The sequence below is a fragment of the Carassius auratus genome, chromosome 25 (assembly GCF_003368295.1).
Source record: "Carassius auratus strain Wakin chromosome 25, ASM336829v1, whole genome shotgun sequence".
NCBI classification, from domain to species: Eukaryota; Metazoa; Chordata; class Actinopteri; order Cypriniformes; family Cyprinidae; genus Carassius; species Carassius auratus.
In genome coordinates this window covers 2,804,074-2,827,400 of record NC_039267.1, presented here as the reverse complement: position 1 = coordinate 2,827,400, position 23,327 = coordinate 2,804,074, and the positions used below count along the sequence as shown (strand labels likewise).

The 23,327-nt window shown below is 35.3% G+C and overlaps 1 protein-coding gene across 1 annotated transcript in view; it reads left to right on the top strand.

Moving 5' to 3' along the window:
• nell2a (neural EGFL like 2a) overlaps window positions 1–23,327 on the top strand; it is an 82,419-nt gene that overhangs the window by 21,367 nt on the left and 37,725 nt on the right. The window contains 7 exon segments of the mRNA XM_026201803.1: window positions 3,712–3,784; window positions 3,885–3,967; window positions 5,601–5,729; window positions 12,474–12,576; window positions 14,552–14,646; window positions 14,817–14,922; window positions 15,792–15,920. Coding sequence (XP_026057588.1) covers window positions 3,712–3,784; window positions 3,885–3,967; window positions 5,601–5,729; window positions 12,474–12,576; window positions 14,552–14,646; window positions 14,817–14,922; window positions 15,792–15,920 — 718 coding nt within the window.

Sequence of the window (23,327 nt, the reverse complement as noted above, 5' to 3'; positions counted from 1 at the left end):
TGTGTGTGTGTGTGTCAGAGAGCCTCTTTAAGATCTGGAGTGTCGCTTCAGGTTGTTAAATATCTCCAGAGTTAATTGGCAGATGAGGGGAGGCTGGAGGTCGTTTGCGGTTCTTGACGAGATTTCTCACCCGCCTCCCGCTTCAGTCTCCACGGAGACGCTGATTAGAGCTTAGCTGGGAAAGAAAACCTGTGTTTCTGTCTTTCATTTGCATGTAAAAAAATCACAGATATCTACCGTCTGGGATGCTATCGAGCGGTCGTTGGCTCTCATCTTCCACCAGTTTATTTTTCCCGTTTGCATTAAATATAATAGTCACCATTTGCAATATTGATGAACAGTTTAAATCTCCGCTGATCAAAGACTAGACAATATTTCACACATGTAATATTTAGAAGATATGAAGCACAGTCAATTATATTACAGTAGCTTGATCGTGAAAAAATTATACATAAAAAAAGTTAACACAAAATAGTAAATAAACTGAGTTGGGACAATTAAAAAATTAAAAAGGTGTAATAAGTGTAATGTGAATAAGTAAATAAAATAAACTTATAAAAATACTCAAATTTAAATAATTTACAACAACTGCAAAGAAAGAAAGAAAGACAAAGAAAGTCAATGCATCTGAAAAAAAAAAACATTAAAAAAAAATATTTTTCTTCATATTCTTCTGAATATTTTTTAGAAACCGTGATACGATTTATATTTCAGGACTCTTTGATGAATAAAAAGATCAAAAGAACAGCATTCATTTGAAATAGAAATCTTTTGTAACATAAATCTCTTTACTGACACTTCTGACCAATCTAATGCGTCTTTGATGAATAAAAGTATTCATTTCTATCATTGTTGAACAGTATTTTTTTACATTTGTACAGACTTTATATTGATGTAGGCCTGCTGACACCTCAGTCGTCAAAGCAAAAGTGTGTTTCAGTTCTTCACTTGTACGTACAAAATCTAAATCTGCAATTTGGCTTGGCTTTCATCTTCCAGCAATTTATTTCTCCTGCACACATTAAATATAATAGTTGGCCGTTTGCACTCAGGAATATTGATGTACAGTTTGAGACGGCGCTGATCAAAGGTGTCATTATCATTCGATTAGATGTCGTTCCACACTTGTTGACCGTTCGAATGACTCTCATTTCAACAATCACGTGTGTGTGTGTGTGTACTAGTTTAAGCTACATTGTGAGGACCAAATGTCCCCACAAGGATAATTTAACTTGACATTTTTGGCATTGTGCAGACCGCAGTGATTAAAAAATAGCAAATGATTTTTACCTGAAAGCATAACAATGCAAACAGGTTTTCTGTAAGGGGTACACTCTTAAAAATATCCCACAATATACTGTATAATTTAAACACGTTTTCCGTATATATTTTACAAATTTTTTGTTTTGTTTTGTTTACAAGTATTTTGAATTTTACACCATTGCATTGTATTTTAGAGTTAACAGAAATGTCTGTAAAACGAATGGATAATCACGTGTGTAATGAGTCATTAGCACTTTTACTGTTATTTTACAGATTTACTGTATATTTACATTCATGCATTTGGTAGACACTTTTATCCAAAGTGACTTACAGTGCATTCAGGCTATACATTTTTTTTAACCTAACGTGTTCCCTGGGAATCGAACCCACAACCTTTTGCGCTGCTAACACAATGCTCTACCACTGAGCCACAGGGTTTTATTTTAGTAATAGAAGTCTACGGAAAGTCCTCACAATTCATAATTGTGTGTGTGTGTGTACCTGGCATTCATCATGTATTAGGTGGACCAAATGTCAATTTTTTAGGTCGTCGTGAGGAAACAAGCTTATAAGTCATACAGAATGCAAATACAATTATGTTTTTGAGAAAGTAAAAATGCAGAAAGTTTTCTGAGAGGGGTAGGTTTAGGTGTAGGGCGATACAAAATATAGTTTGTACAGTATAGAAACCATTACGCCTGTGGAATGGTAACCCAGTATGTGCGTGTGTGTGTGTGTGTGTGTGTGTGTGTGTGTGTGTGTGTGTGTGTGTGTCGCTGACTGGCAGAGAAACCAAATGACATCCCGAGTTGCTATAAATTCAGAGCGTTCACCTCTATTTCCCTCTCATTGCCTTGGAGAATCCGGAGAAACCTGTGTCGCCTTTTGAATTCATGGTAGGAAAATTGAAGAGGCAAGACAATTTCGAAAACAATTTCTCATAAGTCACGGCGCTCGGCTCCCGCGAGGGCCAAAATAAAGCTTTCTGGCAGCCCGAGAAGGGCCCGGTTTCCATGGCGACCGAGTGGCCTCGAATGGAGGCCAATCAAATTAAGGCACATATGAAACAAATTGAATCTGTTTCTGCTTGTTTTGCTTATCAGAGAGGGACAGCGGCGACAGGGAGCTGTTATTACGCTCCCGCCGCCCACATCATTTCCTCCCCGCGACGCGTATTATGTCCAATTACCCAGGAGCGCGGCCTTGCCCTCCTCCTATTAGAGTCTCTGCGCTCGGGACGCTCATCTCTGCTGGATCCCGAGTGCAGCTGTTTGATTACGCCACGAGTCGGGAACTTCAGGTTCGCTGTGAGTGATCAGTGTTTGACATCGAGAAAAACTATCTTTAAACTTAAATGCATGGATCAAAAATAGAGTTGGATAAAAAATAAGCATGAAATGGCCATCACCGAAAAATACTGCAAGTAAAATATGCAAACTAAATGAAACATGATTAGAGTTTATGGATAAAATATTTTCCTATTATTAGCCTTTCTATTTTGTAAAAGACAAAACACAAATCTAACAGGAATTAACCGTTTGAGATACATGTATTTTTCAGGATTCAGTGAGGAATGGAAAGTTCAAGAGAACAGGATTTTTTTGAGTATTTATTTGAGTAACATTATAAAGAGTCAATTTTGATTAATTTGACGCATCCTTTATAAACAAAGTTTAAATTAAATTAAATAAAAAACTGATACTGATGTATCAACTTCAAAATCACAAACGCATACAAGCAACAAGGTGTTTGCATTTCAGAAACTCAATATTTTGCATTTAAGAGTGCACTAGAAGCACAATTTACATAGAAACACCCACCAGTACTAATAAGATCATGTTGATTTTAATAAAGGATCATCTCTACATGGCATCCAGTGACATTCAGGACTGAATTCTGAATAACGTGTGCGAGTTTGATTCGACACGGAGATAAAGGCTCTAAATATAAGCCGCAAATCGAAGCTAAGAGAAAAGCAATATGGCTTAACAGGTGCTAATCCAGAGAACATGTCCTGGGAAAAGGTCACGCTCATCCGCGTCCTTCGTTTCGCTCTCTTATTTGTGTTTTCAGCGCTTAAGCTTTCTCTTCATATTTCGTCCGACAAATAAAAGCAGCCTTGAATATCTAAAAGCCACTATTTCAGATTTTACCCATGATGCTCACTGCTTGTGACTGCAAACAGGGACATTTCTTACTTTATAAAGCTGTTTTCTCCACACAGCTCATAATCCATGTTAATAATATATTTTTTTGGTTCAGAACGACATGTCGTTAATTCATTAGTGCCGCTCAAGGTCATCGTTTGCTGAGTGCTTCTTGAATAAACTCTCAATCCCATTTAATGCCATGCAAAGAGCCATGTATGCATGTGTTTAAACGTAATTAATACTTCTCTTCTGATCTAATCGTGCTTCTGAATAACCTCTGCATGTGTTTCTGATGCAGGGAGTGATGCAAGACGTTCAGATCCTTGTAATGCCTCAAGGATACATCACGCAATGCCCCGACCTTAATCGTAGTATGTACCGCTAATTAGTTTGTGATTTTCGAATTAAACATATGCAATGGTTTAGTCTTTGCATTTTGCTGAATGCATCTGGTTTATGTGTCTTTCTAAGCTTGTCCAACCTGCAATGACTTCCACGGACTTGTGCAGAAGATCATGGAGCTTCAGGACATCTTGGCAAAAACCTCGAGCAAGGTGATGTTTTGTTTCCGTGCAACACAAAATTCTGTTTGATAATTGGCTTTATTTTGTCTACTGGAGTCACAGTGACACAACTGAGGTATTTCATTCATTCTGAAAGCATTAAGCACAAAATGCTAATTCTGTCTTCATTAATTCATGTCTCTCCAAACAACGTGCTGTCATTTTTTACAGTGGAAAACAAATGAGAATTTATAAATCTCCATCTGATTAATTAAAAATAACTTGAATTAACTGAAAATTTCATGTTTAAACCACTGAGATAATCTTTTTATTTTTTTTAATTTTTTTTTATACATCAGGTAAAACTAAAACATTAAACATGTGATTTAACTTAAAACAAGTTTAAGTTTTTTGTATATGTTTTTTATTAAAATGTATTTTATTTTATGTAACAATTATTTACACTAAATATATTATATTTTGTAATACATATTTTTAATTATTATTTTATTTTTATATTTTTAATTTTCATTTACAGTTTTAGTTAAAATCTTAGTAAATGTTTGTGTGATTGTCATTTTATAATTTTTCCTAAAGTAAATAATTTTTATTAATATTTATTTCTCTTTTAGTTTTATTTAGTACATGAAGTTAAATTAAATGAAAGAAAGAAATGTTGAAACTGAAAAATGTAAGTTTATATAAATATTTTTTAGATTAAAGTTAATTTTTCTTATTTTGATTTACAAAAATGTTTTAAAATATATTTTGAATCAGTTTTAATTTTAGATTTTCAATTTCCGTTTTAATTTCAGTTACAGTTTTTATCATTTTATTGTTTTTGTTATTTTTAGTTGTTTTTGTGCTATACTTATAAAGTATTTTTACATTTTTATTTCAGTTTTAGTTATTTCATCACATCAAACAGAACTAAATTTAAATGAGAAATGTTGTCTGTATTCATTTAAATTTTTTATTTGACTTAAGTCAAATAGGTAATTCAAGACTAAAACACACACACATATAATTATATAGTATTTATTTTATTTATTATTATTATTATTATTATTATTATTATTATTATTATTATTATTATTATTATTATTATTATTATTATTATTATTATTATTTCAGTGGACCTTTAAATATATCAGAGACTTTTCAAATATTCAGTATAACTATCATCTAATGTGTCTGGATATATTCCATATGTTGTGTATGTGGGTAATTCATAATAAAAAATAAAAAAACACTTTCAAAACTCAAATTATAGTTCTGTATCTCTTTTGCAACCTCAGATTCAGGAGTTAAACTGGTATTAAACATTATTTTCGATGTCTCAATCCTGCTCTGCAGTGAGCTGGCAGTAAACACGGTGTGTTTCTCCGCTGTTTGTTTGACAGATGAATCCGAGCCCAGTTTCTGCGAACATCTGGCTTGTGTCTGTGCTGTGAATTTAAAGGCTTGTTTATGGTGTTGTAATAACTCACAGCTGCCAACCGCACAAAAACTCTGTCGCTGATGAGGAAAAACTCTTCTGATCAAGCGTATCGGAATAACACCTTAGTATCGTTTGCTTAATGAAAAATGCAAACGGCCGATTGCAAATAATCAATCAACTGCAAGCATTTCCTCGTCTGTTGTCTGAGTTTAATTGGGGCTTAATCTGCTCTCTCTCCTGCAGCTGTCTCTGGCCGAGGAGAAGATGAAGGGTCTGGACTCCTGTTACTGCGAGAGGACGTGTCACGTGAAGGGAGTGACCTACAGAGAGGAGCAGACATGGACCGATGGCTGCAAGAACTGCACGTGCTCGGTGAGTCTGATGGCTTGTATGCAATGCTGAGTGGAGTACAGATTACATGATGAAAATTGTAGTTTTATACAAACATTTAATTGTTCCAGAACACCTTTACATGGATTTCTATATACCACATAACTTTCAAGATTTCGAGATATTTATATTCAGTTTTCTGACTATACTAAATATTATTAATGAAATTGAAAACAGGGTTGATGCTAACACCGAGCCCTGAGGGACCCCTTTATTAATAGTTAATGGTTTCAGATAATTGTTGATCAATCTTTATATTTTGGGATCTGTTCAATAAATAGTTAGAAAACTAAGGCTAAATTAGACAGTTAGTTAGTAACATAATCTAGGTTACTCATTATAGGTATTTTAGATTACTTTTAGATTACTTTTTACTTAACTTGTTTTAAAATTGCCATTCATATAATCAATAATACATTTCAGAATTACAGTATGTTTTATACATAGTGTTGCAAAGTTATATATATGAACATTCCATATTCTGAATATAGTTAAAGTTAAATGATATGACAGACTTATAGAAAGGTAACTTTGAAAGAGAAAAGATAAGAGTTAGGGCGAATCAATGAATTCTAAATAATTTACTGACATTGCGTGAATTAAATGTAATCCTGTAATCCATAAAAAGCAATGATTCTGATTATAAACATTTTTTAAATAATAATAATATTACAAGAACTTTTTGGAGTCTAATTTCATAATCCAGATAATGTGCTGCAGATATGTATGTCAGTGGTGAAGCTTTAGATACTTAAAAAAGGATTATTCATACATGAAGAGATGAAGAAACATGGAGTATAACTATAATGGTAACTATTAACCATTTATAACGAATAACTAGAATAACGATGTCCACATCCCAACTTTAACAATAGTGACACTGAGGAACAATGTTTTTATAATCAGGTATCGTTCAGCCAATCAAAATCATCTGACGTCAGAGTGATCAAGGATTTAAGCACTAAATGACAAAATTACAGATAAACAGAATGTGGAGGCTAACATAGTTATTATTATAGTTAACATTATAGCTAACTTCAGCATAATAGTTTTGGTTATCGCTGTTGTTATATTTATAAAAATATGTATTGCTATATTTATCATTATATGTATATTTTTCTGTATGATTATTATTAAAGGTATCATTATAGTTATCATTATGGTTATAGTTAACATGTTATGATTATAGGTATCATAATATGAAGTATATTTTTTATGGTTATTATTATAGTAAAATTTAGTTATCATTATAGTTATAGTTATCAGTAAAGTCATAGTTACGTATGTTATAGTTTTTGTTATGATTATAGTTATCGCTATAGCTAGGATTACAGTTACTGTTATCACAATAGTTATTGATACAGTTATCATTATAGTTATATCTATCATGGCTATCATTATCATTCTAGTTATCATTCTAGTTAGTTACTTTTTTAAAGAACTTTCTTTAATGTTCCCATTAATGAGCTTTTATGCGTTATGGTCTATACAAACACAAAGTAAAACAGAAAGTAATTTTTAAACACTATTTTGACTAAGTCGAACACGCTCCGAACTCCCAAACTGACTCAAATGATTTGCGATCCCCAAACTGACTCTGACATTGTTCTGCAACATTTTGTATTTGTAATTAAATTATTGTTTGTAGTAACTTAATATCACATTTTAATCATGCTGATTTTTGGAGAAAAACTGAAATGACACTCTTTGTGTGATATTGATTAACTACACAAAATTATATAAATATATACATTTTCTAACCCCCATATCTTGAATTTTGTGATCATTCACATACATTCATAAATGCATTTTAATACACCAAATAATGCAGTGAAAGAACGCACTCAAAATGCACACGCTCACTAGTATGACTTTCATGTAACTTCACATTAGCCTAGATGCGTGCACTTTTTAGGCAATTTGTTTAGTTTTTGAATATACTTGATACTGTTAAAAGGCACATCATTAAAACAAAAAAAACGAGTACACATATCACACCTAAACAAGCGTTGAAAACCCCAAACTGACTCAAATGATTCGCGAACCAGCTCCGAACTCCCGAAATGACTCAAATGATTCACGCTCCGAACTCCCGAAATGACTCAAATGATTCGCGAACCGAACTTATTCAAATGATTCACGCTCCGAACTCCCAAACTTATTCAAATGATTCGCGATCCCGCTACGAACTCCCGAAATGACTCAAATGATTCACGCTCCCAACTCCCGAAAAGACTCAAATGATTCACGCTCCCAACTCCCAAACTGACTCAAATGATTCGCGATCCCCAAACTGACTCAAATGATTCGCGATCCCGCTACGAACTCCCGAAATGACTCAAATGATTCACGCTCCCAACTCCCAAACTGACTCAAATTATTTGCGTTCCCCAAACAGACTCAAATTATTCGCGATCCCGCTCCGAACTTCTTTAATGTTCCCATTAATGCGCTTTTATGCATTATGGTTTATACAAACACAAAGTAATACAGAAAGTCATTTTTAAACACTATTTTGATTAAGTCAGGTGAGCACAAACTGAATATTGTATATCACAAGGATTTCTGAAATAAACAACAAAACACCTGAATAATATATTCAGAATCAAAAACTAAAGTGGCTTCTGCATCAAAAAAGCTGTTGGTTAAAGGTTAAAGGAACGAAAATGAAAACCGGAAACGAACAAAATTTTGACAGGAACAGAACCAGAAACAGAAACAAAATCAAATTTTAGTTTAGTTTAGTTTAGTTTATTTGTTTAGCACATGTTTAGTACAAGTACAAAACTATGCAAGGAGGGAGTGAAGCCACTCTAGGCTTGTACAGACTTCCAAACAGAACAGAATCGAAAATTTTATTTTATCGTTCCATTGAGGATTTGAAATTTCCTGTCAATGAATCATGAATTCCAGTATTACGGCATATGCAAATGTGACGTTGAAGCCAACGAGTGAAATGTCCGTTCAGCTGTGAACTCATCATAGGTCAGTGTCAATGGCAATGAACTGCCCTTAGAGTTTATCTGAGGATAGTGTGAGATGAATTCAACATATCACACATCTGCAGCTCTTCTGTGAATGGAGAAAACTGAGAAACTAACCCCTGTAGGCTTACATAAAAAGGAATATAGGCATATACACTAAGGCCCAATCCCAATTCTATTTTATACCCCTTGCCCTACCCCTCGGCCTACTGCTACCCCTTGTCCCTTGAAACGGAGTGTCAAGGGGTAGGGGAGACAATATTCCCCTAAGGATTGGGACACCACTACCATGACGTCACACGCCATCATTCGTCGTCTAGCTCTTACAATACACACATATACTGGTGTACATTAGAGCCTTTAATTATCGTTCTGTATTATTGAGCTGCTTATTGACACAAACAAATATCTGAAATCGCGCAGCTAACACTTTTTAACAGTTTAAATACTGAATCGCTACATTATATTTTCCAGCGATGAGAGGATACAATCGCTGTTTTTAAGTAAACTCACTCTAAAAAGATAAACGCACGGACGCGAATACATAAAATTTTCCTTTCTCTCTGTCTCTCTCTTTCTCCCTCGAAAAGGCAACATTTGAGAAAATGATTTAGCGATTTCTAATTATTGGGGGGATTAGTCTACGGCAGTTATCGCCCTGATCAGACATATGCTGTGGCACTGTCACGCAGTCTGTAGTGATATGACGTTAGCAAATATTAGCGTTTTTTGCTAACATTTCTTTTCATTAACATTTCATTAACATGACTGTTAATATGAACTCACAATTGAATGTAACATAAAACAAATGATGCTTTTCGTTAAAATCTTTATTTATGCCAGAAAAGCTTACATTTATGTGTATTTTTGTTTGCTGTAGCTGCCATGTTGCCGTGATAATTCATACCCCTTCGTCTGAAGTCTGTTCCCGAAAAATCTTCTGGCCCTTCCCCTTACCCCTACCCCTACCCCTTCACCTGAACGCGCGAAACGGAGGGGTAGGGGAAAGGGAAAGGGCTAAGGGGTAGAATTGAGATTGGGCCTAAATATATTTCACTTATATCATATTGACAGATTAACGAAATGAAAGAAAAAGTGTTCTAAATTATGGTTCATTGTGACACGTTCCAAAGTTTTTGGAAAGGAAAACGAAACTGACTGAAAAATGGAGTCGACTGAAAGCTGGTGTTGTGCCCAATTTCGACCCCCTGCCGAATTATCACCCCCCTTGTTCAAATCGCTACCTGATTGCCGAATCCTAACCCCACTCCTAATCGTAACCCCTCCCCCACACCTTCCCCTAAACCTACCAAAACAAGGGGGGTAATAATTTGTCAGGGGGTCGAAATTGGGCACAACACCTGAAACTCCACAGTAGAGACATGCTGCATGTTTTCAACAATGTTTCACCTGTATGAGAAAAACATACAGAGAATCACTTAAGACACTTTGCTGTAGACCCATTCCACATAATAATATTCATTAAAACTGTATGTTAACACGTAGGAGCTTGCTGCATGAATCTGTAAGTAGGCTACAGTTTACAAATCCATGGGAACGGATTGCGAAAGTGTGCGTGCAGATTATGAATTAGTGGGTACAGATTCAAAAACCGAGGGTACGGTTTACAAAATCGGAGCGCACGGATTGGAAATTCGTGGGCAAGGATTGGGCATTCGAACCAGAAAGACAAAGAGAGCATATGTCCACTTTGAAAACTCGTATTGCTCTCGCCTTGACTCGCCATGACTGCCGCACATACTTGAATAAACGGAAACACGCCCACAGTGCGTCTTCGTGTTTACAGTGGTCGGCATCCACCAATCCTACAATGTGTCGCAGCTGCAAACAGGTTAGGCTGCACTTCAGTCAAAATTAATAAATTTTTTAAAAAGTAACGGACAATGCACCATATGGTAACGTTAACAGAGTTAATTTATTTAAAAAGTAATGCGTTACAGTATTAGTTACTGTCAAAAGTAACTGCGTTACTAATGACGCATTACTGCCCAACACTACCCAACAATGATTAAAGTAACACTTTAATTAAAGCCTTTACAGCAGGTAAAAATAAGTAATATATTTCTAAAGTTGACATGAAATTTTCACCAGATGTCGGCAACAACCAAAGTAATCCATACATACAAAAAAACTATACAAATAAATTCAGAAATTAAGTTCTGTGTGATCAAATGGGATGACACATGAAAACACATTTAATTTAGGTAATACTTCACTTAAAGCCTTTAAATATAATGCATTATAAAAGTAGTTTTAATGCATTATTTATTCCCTATCATATGTTAGTATTATCATCAATATTAGGATCCATCTGCCCATCACTACTTTATAAACCGAGGTTTACTAGTTAAATTGTGCACACACGACTAGACGTCGTTCATCCAGTCACGCAGTTTGCAATTAGCTAATTAGCAGTGTGCTTGCATGTCGCCCCAAAGGTCAAACACGACAGCACATTCCTCTGACACGTGTCCTCACCGTGTAGCATACGTAATGCAAACACAGATGTGAAGCAGTTCTCGCTGAAAGCTTTCTCTCTCCTCCTCCTTTCTCACTCATTACACATTTATTATCCGCGAGTAAGACGGATATTTTGCCGAATGCAAAGTGACAGACGAAGGGATTCTGTCCTATCTTTAGAAGTCCCTGTGCTCTTCTGACAGACGCTCGCTGGGCTCCGGCGCACTCAGTGTGTCCAAACAGACTGCGATCGAGCTTCAGATGAGACAGGGGTCCCACTGAAACTACCAACAGCAAGTTAGTGAGATCCGGACAGTTTGGAAAGGAACATTACCTTAATTTTACTTAAACAGATAGACGTCATGCTTTAGGGAGACCTGAGTCCCTTCACATCCTGTAAAGCGGTCTATTATGGGATGAAATATGGGTTTATGTATATACTGACTGTGATGAGTCTTTTTGTATTGAGAAGTAAAATTGTGTAAAATATTAAGACTATAGTAATATACATATATATATTCTTTAAAATCATTATCAATACAGTTATCTCATATTTACTCTTATATTAATGGAGGTTTTTCCAGAACGCAGAAGTCATGCCTTACTCTTAACCAGAAGGATGCTCTGCATTTCCGGTCTCCGGTGTTTCTAGTCAAGTTAGCGTTTATTCCGAGCGGATAATCTAATGTTAAACCTATTAAAATGTTTTTAAAAAGCACATGGCTCAATTACTTCCTCCTGTGGAGACCGGAACAGAAGAGCATCCAATCAGAAGATAGAGTTAGTAATCGCTCATCATCTACTCTGGAAAAAGGTCTTTAGTAACTACTGTATAATTACAGTTATCATTACAGTTATGGTAATAGTTATTGTTATAATTACATTTGTGGTTATATTAATTGTTATAGTTGTCATTGTAGTTAGTTTTAAGTATATTATTGCAGTCACAGTTATTATTGAAGTTGTTTTTGGTTATACAATAATTATAGTTATCGTTATAAGTTATAGTTATTGCAGTTATTGTTTATCATCATTATCATAGTTACAGTTATCATTATGATTATTGAAACTAAAGGTAAAATCATGTAATAAATTACTGAATTAATTATTTTGTGAATCGTTAAAGGGTTATTATTATGAACAGTCCTCACAGAAATAACTGTTGTGTTGCTCATAGAGTAGCAAACTACAAAAGAGTGCAGTGTAACAACAGCTTCATCTTCAGCAGACTAGCACTGACTGAACGTTTTCACTTCTTTAGAATGGAACGGTCCGCTGTGAGAAGATTCTGTGCCCCCTGCTCGAGTGTCCTGATGGTACGACCCCAGGGTATGTGACAGGAACCTGCTGCAAAGAGTGCCAGTGTGAGTACACACACACACACACACACACACACAACTACATCTATACAAATGTGCACACACATGCATTTAACACACACACAAATTCGCAGACACAACTACAAACACGCACAGGTGCACACACACTCGCATGCACACAAACATGTAAATGTGCATACATAAAACTACACACGCCGCGCACATGCACATAAACTAACGCATACACATACAATCACAAATATACAAATGAGCATACACTCACTTGCAAATGCACATGCACACACATGCACACATATAACTGCACACACACAGACACAAACACACTCAAACAAATACAAAAATGTGCACACACATAAACACATATGCATGCAATCACGCACACAAATGTGCACACAGAGATAGACACACATTCACACGTATTCACACACACACACACACACACCCCGCTCTGTGTATATGATCTGTCACTCCTTATTGCCAACAATAGCACTTTTCTCCATTCACACACTCCATACAACCGCCTCCACACGGGTTGCCTGACAACTGACCACACATTTGTGTTGCTAAGCTACATCCACACTCCGTCTCCAGAGGTGTCAAGCAGCACATTTACATATTCAAATCAATTATTTATCACCAGCCAATAAACGCAGCCCTGCAAGGGTTATGCAAATCTATACTTGATTTTAGACATTAGTTTAAAGCTATTTCAGCACCAGCTTTATGAAGTGGCTGGATTGTTATTGAGCGAGGAGGAATCAATCCGTTAGCGTCGCCTGATGAGCCAGTGTTTGATACGGGTCATTATCGTCACCGCTGATTTATTCACTTATAATTAAGAAGTGAAGATGACCCTGCTGTATTATTAGTCATAGCTGATATCCATGCTAATCTCAGAGTTAGCGCTCATTTCTGCAGCAAGCCTTTCGTTTTAACCCTTCATGAGTTACAGTACAGTGAAAACATATAATTTATAAATGACATTTTACATACATTTCTGCATTCGACATTGAGAGAGCACAGGTTGTAATTTAGATATATACTTTTTTAGATGGAAGAAATGCAGATTGCTGTCAAATAGCACACCTAGGTTCCTAACTGATGACGAAGAATGACTACATGCAGAGGTTTTGATCCTATAATCAACACTTCTGTTTTAAAACAAACATTAAAGATTCATTTCTGAATATAATTCTTCATTTGTGCTAACTAGGCTGCCATGCGCTGACAGATTGTTTTCGTCAGACATCTAAAAAGCCTGTGCGTCTGTTCTAATGGTGTTCGGCAGAGGCTTTGCTTCAAAGCGTCTCACAGTCTTCTGTCTCCAGAACATTTGGGCTGCTATTTACATCTCGTGTCCCTGTCCTACAGCGCCGGGAAACTGCTAACATTCGCTCACTCCAGATAACTTCATCCTGGAACAAAAACACAAACCTAGACATTTATGATCTGCTAGAGCTTTAATGATCAAATTCACTTTCTATGATTACTGTTCAAGGAGTGTTATTCAATGCCTAATGGTGATATTAATGAGTATAGAGCAGATATTTTTAATGTGCATTTAAACCAGTAAACTCTCCTCAGGATGAATTGAGGACTGATGTAGCAAACAGCATTAAGGATTCATTTGAAACTATATAACTCTGTTCTCGGTGAGGTTTGTTCTGTATGCAGAGTTGTATTTGAAGTAAGAGGAGGAAATAATTGCTGTCTAGGGAACAATTATCTCCTCAGACGTCTTGTAATCGTTGGTTGTTTGCTCCAAATTTCCATAGCGTAGCATTTCTTTCTCTCACATTAATAGTGCAGGTTTGATTTGTGCTGCTTGTGTTTCTGCTGAGTCACGTCGTGCTTATTTCTAAATGCAATGCAAATAAAATGGACTTTTTTGTCCATGCTATGGAAGTCAGTGGGGTCTGGAGTTGTTTGGAAGCCAGTTAACTTTCACTGTGAGTGTGCTGTGTGTTCATGTGTGTGTGCTTGTTGTTGTTTTGGGCAGCGATGTGCTTGTTCTCGGAGCAGACGCTGGTGGAAGGACAACGCTGTGCTGTTCATCATCCCACCGCAGGACTCTGCCAGCTGTTTGAATGCAGGGTACAGATCTCCCCAAACACTAAGTTTTGAGGAATTTACATACTATTTAGTTTAGCTATTACATGCATCTTCCTAACATCTACCCAGCAACCACACAGCAATCTTTCAGAGCTATCTATCTATCTCCGTTTTTGAGGGCAAATGATAAACACATTTGTTTTCTCTGTCAGGATCGTACGATGCACAGGATCCCGAGCTCTGAAGACTGTGCACAGCTCACCTGCGCAGAATCCGATCGGATCACACTGACGGACAGATGCTGCAGAGTCTGCAGAGGTACAGAAGTGCATCTGCCTTTATACTGAACGAAAAACCTCTGAGAATCGTTACAATACGTGCTATGGACTTTTGTCACATTTCTGGGTTTGCAAAGGTGATATACAGTAATACAAAGGATTAACTGCATCCAAAATAAACGTTTTTATTTATATACGTGTGTGTGTGTGTGTATATTTGTTACATATATATAAATAAACACACATGCATGTGTATATTTAAGAAAAAATATGTTATATAGTAAATATATTTTATGAATTTAAATTACGGAGCATGCAGGAAAAAAATTGTAGGTTAAATAATGTGCACGATTTACTAATTCGTTCCCTCACTGTACTAAAACGTGCACACGATTACGATTGCATTCACTCGGTTTATAAAGTGTGCGCGCTTTTTAGCAAATTGAGGGAACGCAATAGTAATCGTGCGCACGTTTTAGTACAGTGAGAGAACGAATTAGTAAATTGTGCGCACAATTTATTTATTTTTTCTTGCATGTCATGTGCGGGGCTCCGTATTAAATATATAAATGTAAATATTTTGTAAATATACACCATATGTGTGTTTAATTATATATGCATAATTAATATAAACAATACACATACATATATTATGTAAAAAAAAAAGCTTTTATTTTGGATGCGATTAATCGCGATTAATCGTTTAACAGCACTGTTATAAATGCACATAATAAAAAAAAAAAAAACATTTAAATATAAAAAACTTTTAAGATGAATGTTAATAGCGTCGTCACAGTCTTGTGAAAAGGGTCCATAGACAATAATCGGTGTGTAGTTTGACCTTTAGCGTGACAGTGTTTCACGAAGCATGAATCGATGAACACAAATCTCCTCTGTCTGGGGTCAAAGGTCACGACTTCTGCGCCGAGGAGAACATCTGCGCTGACAACTCGGCCTGCGTGAACTTAGACGCCGGCTCCAGCTGCAGCTGCAAGAACGGCTTCCGACCGCTGCGTGAGGACAGTGCCTACTGCGAAGGTGAGCTGTCAATCAAACGATCCGCCAGATAATCCATCCCTGCAGAACACGTGTGACATTTACAAGCACACGCCGCGGGAAACCAGCCATAATTACAGTGAATTTAACTGCATTAGAGCCACCGGCTGATTTTAATATTCCAAGATATACATTATTATTCCAGGACATGTGTATAATGACTCCTCTTGTTATAATTGGATTTTTTTCTGCTGGTAAAGTGACGCAGAATAGAGTATGACATAAAATATCGCAGTCAGATACTGATATAATGTCTACGGCTTTGGGGATCGAAACTTAGCAATTTAACACATTGATTTAGTGCAATTTATTATTACATAAAACAGATATACATTAAATATTATTCATGGTAATGTTAAATTAATATTTATAGTACACAATAATGTTTTAGAATTAATATTAATAAATATAATATTAATTAATAATTCATTATATTAAATATAAAGGAAGGTAATAAATATGACCAATTATTATTATTATTTTTAATAAGTATAACATTATAAACATATATAATTATAAGTATTATTATTACACAAACACAATATAATAAATTTATTTGGTACATTGTATTCATTTATAATAATTCATTGTAATGTGATTTAAATTGTATGAAATAATATTATATTAATGTCGTTTTAATAGTTATAAATATAAAATATAATATTACTAATAAATTATATTATGAATGTAACAATAATAATATAAATCATTTGGTACGATATGTTACATAAAACGATAAAATGCAATATAATAAATATTGTTAATTATTAATAATGTGCAATTAATATTCATGTGATTGTAAAATGCTTTGGAAATTTAAATTTACTTATTTAACATTAATTTAGCGCAAATTAGTATTACATAAAGTATATATATATATATATATATATATATATATATATATATATATATATATATATATATATATATATATATATATATATATATATACATAGTGAGGTTAAATTAATATTAATGTTATGAATGAATTTGAATAAATATAAAATAAATATATTATAAATAAATAAATATAATATTAATATAACAATATAACAGTTTAGCTAAATTAATTATATCCCAAATATAATACAATATTATAAATTCATATATTCTGAATATAATAAACAAAATTACAAATAATGTAATGAAATATATTACACTATATATAACAATAATACATTTTCCTATGAGTCTGTCATCAGCGCTCATGACGCAAGACGCTAAAAACAGTAAAGTCTGATTGGAGAACAAACTGCTGCGTGAATATGAGATACAGTACACTGACATCTGTTTGATGCTTTTTCCATCTGTCAGATCAATATGCGATTAGTTTGACTAATTAATCATCTCATCCTGTTATTCTATCATTAATTCAGTGACATTTCCGAGTTGAGTGATGGCTCTAAAAATAACCAATTCTCCGTTATCTGTGTTGGTTTTGATGCACATGCCTAATTAACCAAGTGGCATTATTGATGCACGACTCGAATCCGTCTTGCTTCGGCATCTTAATTGGCTGCTATTGCGTACGGCTGTGAGTAAGTCATCAATGTCCCCCTCCACCTTCCTCATCCTGGTTTTTCCTCTCAAAGCCCAGCCTCGGATGGCCTACTTTCGGTGAATGCCTAATGACTCGGGCCGTGTTTGTGGGGACACGGCGCCCCCGTCACCTCCTGTGCATCAGACGGGTCTCTAATGAAACCTGTTCATCTCGTCGGCTAAAAATAGCCTCACGTGCACGGCCGGTCAGGTAATTATCAAAGAGGAGAGGATCTGAATAATTAAAGATGCTATCAGACACAGCGAGCTGGACGGTCCTAAACGATCCTGCGGAGGGGAGAGCAAGAAATCAAAGAGCTTTGAAATAAAGCATCAGGAATATAAGCCATGTGTAACCCAGAAACAGATTCGCCGGCAGTGTCCCACTTCCACACTCATTTGTCACCTCTTTCTGTTTAACCTTGCTGCTTGGGACACAACACCTGCTGCTGAGCTTTCCATCATTCGCTGGAGGACCAGATCTGCTTTTAGCTCCGCAAATCCCACACATTTGCCTATTCTACTTCTTTAATGCAATACACGTCCTCTTTCTGGGAGACATTTCACAGATAGAGCTGGTCGATACAACCACAATCATCATTTTTGTGTTTGATGGACTCAAATCAAAAGATCAGGTGATTTTTATCAAATAGATAAATCATAAATAATTATATATATATATATATATATATATATATATATATATATATATATATATATATAAAACACACACACACACACAGTAACTGTATCTAATTTAAATACAAATTATTAATTAAATAATTTTGGTAAAAATTGGGAAATTATGTTTAAAACAATTCTTATATTAAATCATGTTTTAACCCATTCATTCCCACATTTTTCCCAGACATTAGTAACCCTTTGAAATTATTAATATTTATTTCTTGATTATTTATTTATTTATTTAATTGGGAAAGCATGAGGAAAAATAGTTTACAAAATATATTATATATCTTAGCCCAGCTTTTAAAAACTGTTTGATCACATTCTAATCATAATATTTATAATATGTATATTTCTTCTCTATATATAAATACACACACATACAGTATATATTTAGAAAATATTTACATGCATACATTTATATAATTAAAATTATATATATAAATATATGTAATATAGAAACATAACATATTTTTCTTAAATATATACATGCATATGCTTGTATTTATATATACATAATAAAAATACACAGTACCCACGCATATATTATGTAAACAAATTTATTTATTTTTTTTGGACACGATTAATAGTTTGACAGCACTAATATATATGCAAATATTTTAATAAATATGTATTTAAATATGTTACATTTATTCAAATGTATTTATTTAAATTCACATTAAAACTATTTAAAATGAAAGAAAATTAAATATTAATCAAATTATAGAAATAAAATATAATTTTTAAACATATTTTTATAGAAATATTTTATATTTTAAGTATTTTTTACTCAAAATGTATTTATTTGAATAAATAATTGTGTATAAACAGAGATAGATGAAACGCATTTGAAACTGTTGCACTAAACCGAACAACGTATTGTCGTGTAAATGTACAACGAAATCTCTCCCATCAAGCATCAGGCCGTATATACAGCATCATCATATCAAACACCTCACTTCATCTGATATGCACACTATATAGTCAGATAACCCACAACCGTCAGGAGCCTCACGATGTTATTGTGAATCAGAACACACCCCTGAGACTGAGAGGAAACGTTCCCATCGCCGTCGTCTCACGCTCTCCAGCATCCGCAGCTTCAGAAACACGTCTGCTTTCTTCATTATGCAGCACAGGAGCACCAGTCTCTCTCAGGAAGCCTGCGTGGCTCTGTGAAGGCGCGATGAGCATTGGGCGAGTTAAAAATAGCACGTCTGTGCTGATGAGATCAGGCCCGTTTCAATATTTCATGAGGGAGGTTGTAGGGCGTGAGCTTCACGCTGCTTTACTGCATAATAAAGCTTTGGGAGGGACTGAGAAGCTGAAGAGCGTGCTGATTCTTACAGTAGATCTGATCTCAAACACACTTCACAGACTTCATGTGGAGAACAGCAGGACTGAAGTGTGTCCAACAATGAGCTTTGATGGTTTCATGCTTTCAGAAGTCAAACAACAACCTGTTTTATGAAGATTTATCTATTATTTAATTTGATCTCTCTCTCTCTCTCTCTATAATTGTAAACGTTTTACTTAGAAGAGACTTCGAAGGCACCTTGAATAATGTGAATGTGATCAGGTAAGATGAAGCAGTGGTGTGAAAGCGTGACTGTGCTCTGATGAAGTCGCTCTCACAGCTGATAAATGACTCTGGTATTCACAGGTAGAAGCAGAAGTGAATAAAGTTCCCGGCGACGCGGCGAGAGCGAATGGACTCTGGCAGGCCGTATTAATCCTAATGAATTGTTTTGCCTTGTATGAAGTGCTCACTTAATGGAAAACGAAGCGCAGTGATTCATAAAACCAGAGCGTCCCGTAGAGAACAGACTGACAGTGGCTCTCGTTTGTCATGAGACACAGACCGCAATCCAAATATTCAAGCCCATTCAGAAACAGGCTTAAGATGCTAGCTGGATGGGTTTATCTGGTCAAAGACCTGCTGCTTGTTCTGAAACCCCCAGACGGACTGTGACAGTAAGCAGAAATCAGTCTAGAAAGAGTCTGTGATTAAATGTTTTGGTTTACTGAAATCATCACCAAGTGAAGTACTCACGGCTCCCTGGACTCATAATGTTTCTGTTACAAAAAGCAGAAGGAAAAATGAAGGAAAACAAAATAATAATAAATAAATATAAATAAGTGAACAAACAAACAAATTAATGAATCGATTCATTAATTAACAAACAAACAAACAAATAAAAAAACATTATTATCATCTCATGCCTGTAAAATAAATAAATTTAAATAAGTTAATAAGTAAATAAATATTGTAAAAAAAAAAAATTAAATGAAATAAAGAAAAAATGATTGAATCAATTAGTTCTTCTCAGAATCTCCCTGGATGGATGGATGGATGGATGGATGGACGGATGCACGATAGATGGATGGATGGACGATAGATGGACGTATGGATGGACAGACAATAGATGGATATATGGATGTTAGATGGATAGATCGATGGATGGACGGACGGATGATAGATGGATGTATGGATGGACGGACGTCTCCCCTAAACATTGGAATTGCAAATGGAAATGGCCACAAAATGACTTTAATTTGCCTCTTTGCATTGCATTTAAAACCCTTTTCTCCATTTAACCTTAAATACTACACTAATTGTATTAGGCTATACATAATAACGGAAAATAGGATACAATTCATAACAAAAACGGTTGATCTGCATGTTTGTCTTCGGTGTAAAATATTGATATTTTATTTGTTAACAACATACTTTTCGTACCTTAATTTCAGTAAATGTTATGAAATTGGAGAACTAAGAAAGTAGTAGCTCTGGCGGTGTCATTTGATTTGGATGGGAACTTCGGATTGTGAATCATTTGAGTCATTTCGGGAGTTGGGAGCGTGAATCATTTGAATCAGTTCTGGAGTTTGGAGCGGGATCGTGTATCATTTGAGTCAGATTGGGGATCGCGAATCATTTTAGTCAGTTTGGGGATAGCGAATCATTTGAGTTATTTCTGGAGTTCGGAGCGTGAATCATTTGAGTCTGTTCGGGAGCTTGGAGCGGGATCGCGAATCATTTGAGTCATTTTGGGGATAGCGAATCATTTGAGTTATTTCTGGAGTTCGGAGCGTGAATCATTTGAGTCTGTTCGGGAGCTTGGAGCGGGATCGCGAATCATTTTAGTCATTTTGGGGATAGCGAATCATTTGAGTTATTTCGGGGGTTCGGAGCGTGAATCATTTGAGTCTGTTCGGGAGCTTGGAGCAGGATCGCGAATCATTTGAGTCAGTTTGGGGATAGCGAATCATTTGAGTTATTTCGGGGGTTCGGAGCGTGAATCATTTGAGTCTGTTCGGGAGCTTGGAGCGGGATCGCGAATCATTTTAGTCAGTTTGGGGATAGCGAATCATTTGAGTTATTTCGGGGGTTCGGAGCGTGAATCATTTGAGTCTGTTCGGGAGCTTGGAGCGGGATCGCGAATCATTTGAGTCATTTTGGGGATAGCGAATCATTTGAGTTATTTCGGGGGTTCGGAGCGTGAATCATTTGAGTCTGTTCGGGAGCTTGGAGCGGGATCGCGAATCATTTGAGTCATTTTGGGGATAGCGAATCATTTGAGTTATTTCGGGGGTTCGGAGCGTGAATCATTTGAGTCTGTTCGGGAGCTTGGAGCAGGATCGCGAATCATTTGAGTCAGTTTGGGGATAGCGAATCATTTGAGTTATTTCGGGGTGTTCAGACCATGAATCATTTGAGTCAGTTCGGGAGTTCGTAGCGGGTTCGCGAATCATCATCACAGTATGGTGAGGGGAGTAACATTTCCACCACACGCTTGAGGCATTCATCCAATCACAACACACTGGATAGCTGGCCAATCACAACACACTGGATAGCTGGCCAATCACAACACACTGGATAGCTGGCCAATCACAACACACTGGATAGCTGGCCAATCAGAGCACACCTCACTTTTCAGAACAATGAGCTTTGTAAAAATCGATGCATTTCAGAAAGACAAGGCATAGAGGAGAAACAATAATGTTCAGTATGTGGAAAAATAAACCGCATAGACACATTTCATTACACTAAATACACAACATAATGTTCATTTTAGCTATTTAATATGACCCCATTATGGGTCATATTTGTTTAGACTGACTGCCCGACTGTGGTTCGGTGACCTAGATGAGTCTGAGCACATGTAGTTGTGCTGGTATCTGGTGTGTGTGTGTGTGTGTGTGTGTGTGTTTGGGACAGCAGCCACAGATCTGTGGGAGGTGAGTGTTTTTTTTTAGCAGCAGGTCTGTCAGGAAAACACACGTATGTTATCTTCCTGCCGGCAGACAGACAGCACTGAGCCCAGAGATAGAGCGAGAAATCAGCAGACAGAAACACATCGTGCCACCCACAGCAGTCTGACTGAGAAAAACAGTATTAAATACTAATAATGAACTGCAAGAACTATCACGAGGTTAAGAGAGCACAATGGATTTACATCACAACTTAACAACTATTCAAATATTATTTATCATTTCAAATCTCATGAATTTTGATTTAAAATATGGCCACAACTGCAGAACCAATACAAACCAAACTCAAATAACAAAGGCTTACAGTTTATAACATTATACATGTGTAGAAATTGCTTATTCCAAACAAGTTTATTATACTTTACTAATACTAAAGCCATTAAAAATATTTCTGTTACTTGAAATAAAGTAAACTTTAACTTACATAAAATGAAATAAGTTTAAAACAACTTTTATTTTAGCTAGTTGCCAAAGTGAAATTTCTCTTGATGTACTAAAATAACTAAAACTTAAATTGAAATTAAAAAAAAAAACTAGAAAGGCAATATATATATAAAATAATAATTTAAAAAAAACGTATAAAAATGTCAAAAGACACAAAATTACTAGAACTTCAAGATTTTTTTTAAATTAAAACTAAAAATATAAAAATTCAAACTAATTCAGAAAATCAATAAAAGCTATAATAATATCTCAGTGATGCCAACCATAAAAAATTTAATTACTTAAAATAAACATCAATTGAAATAAAATATAAAAACATTATGGTCAACGCAACAATTCTTATTTATTTAACTCTTACTGAAATTACTAAAAGTAAAACTGAAAAATAAAACTATATAAAATGAAAAAAATGACACATATAAACACATACACAAATATATTTAATAA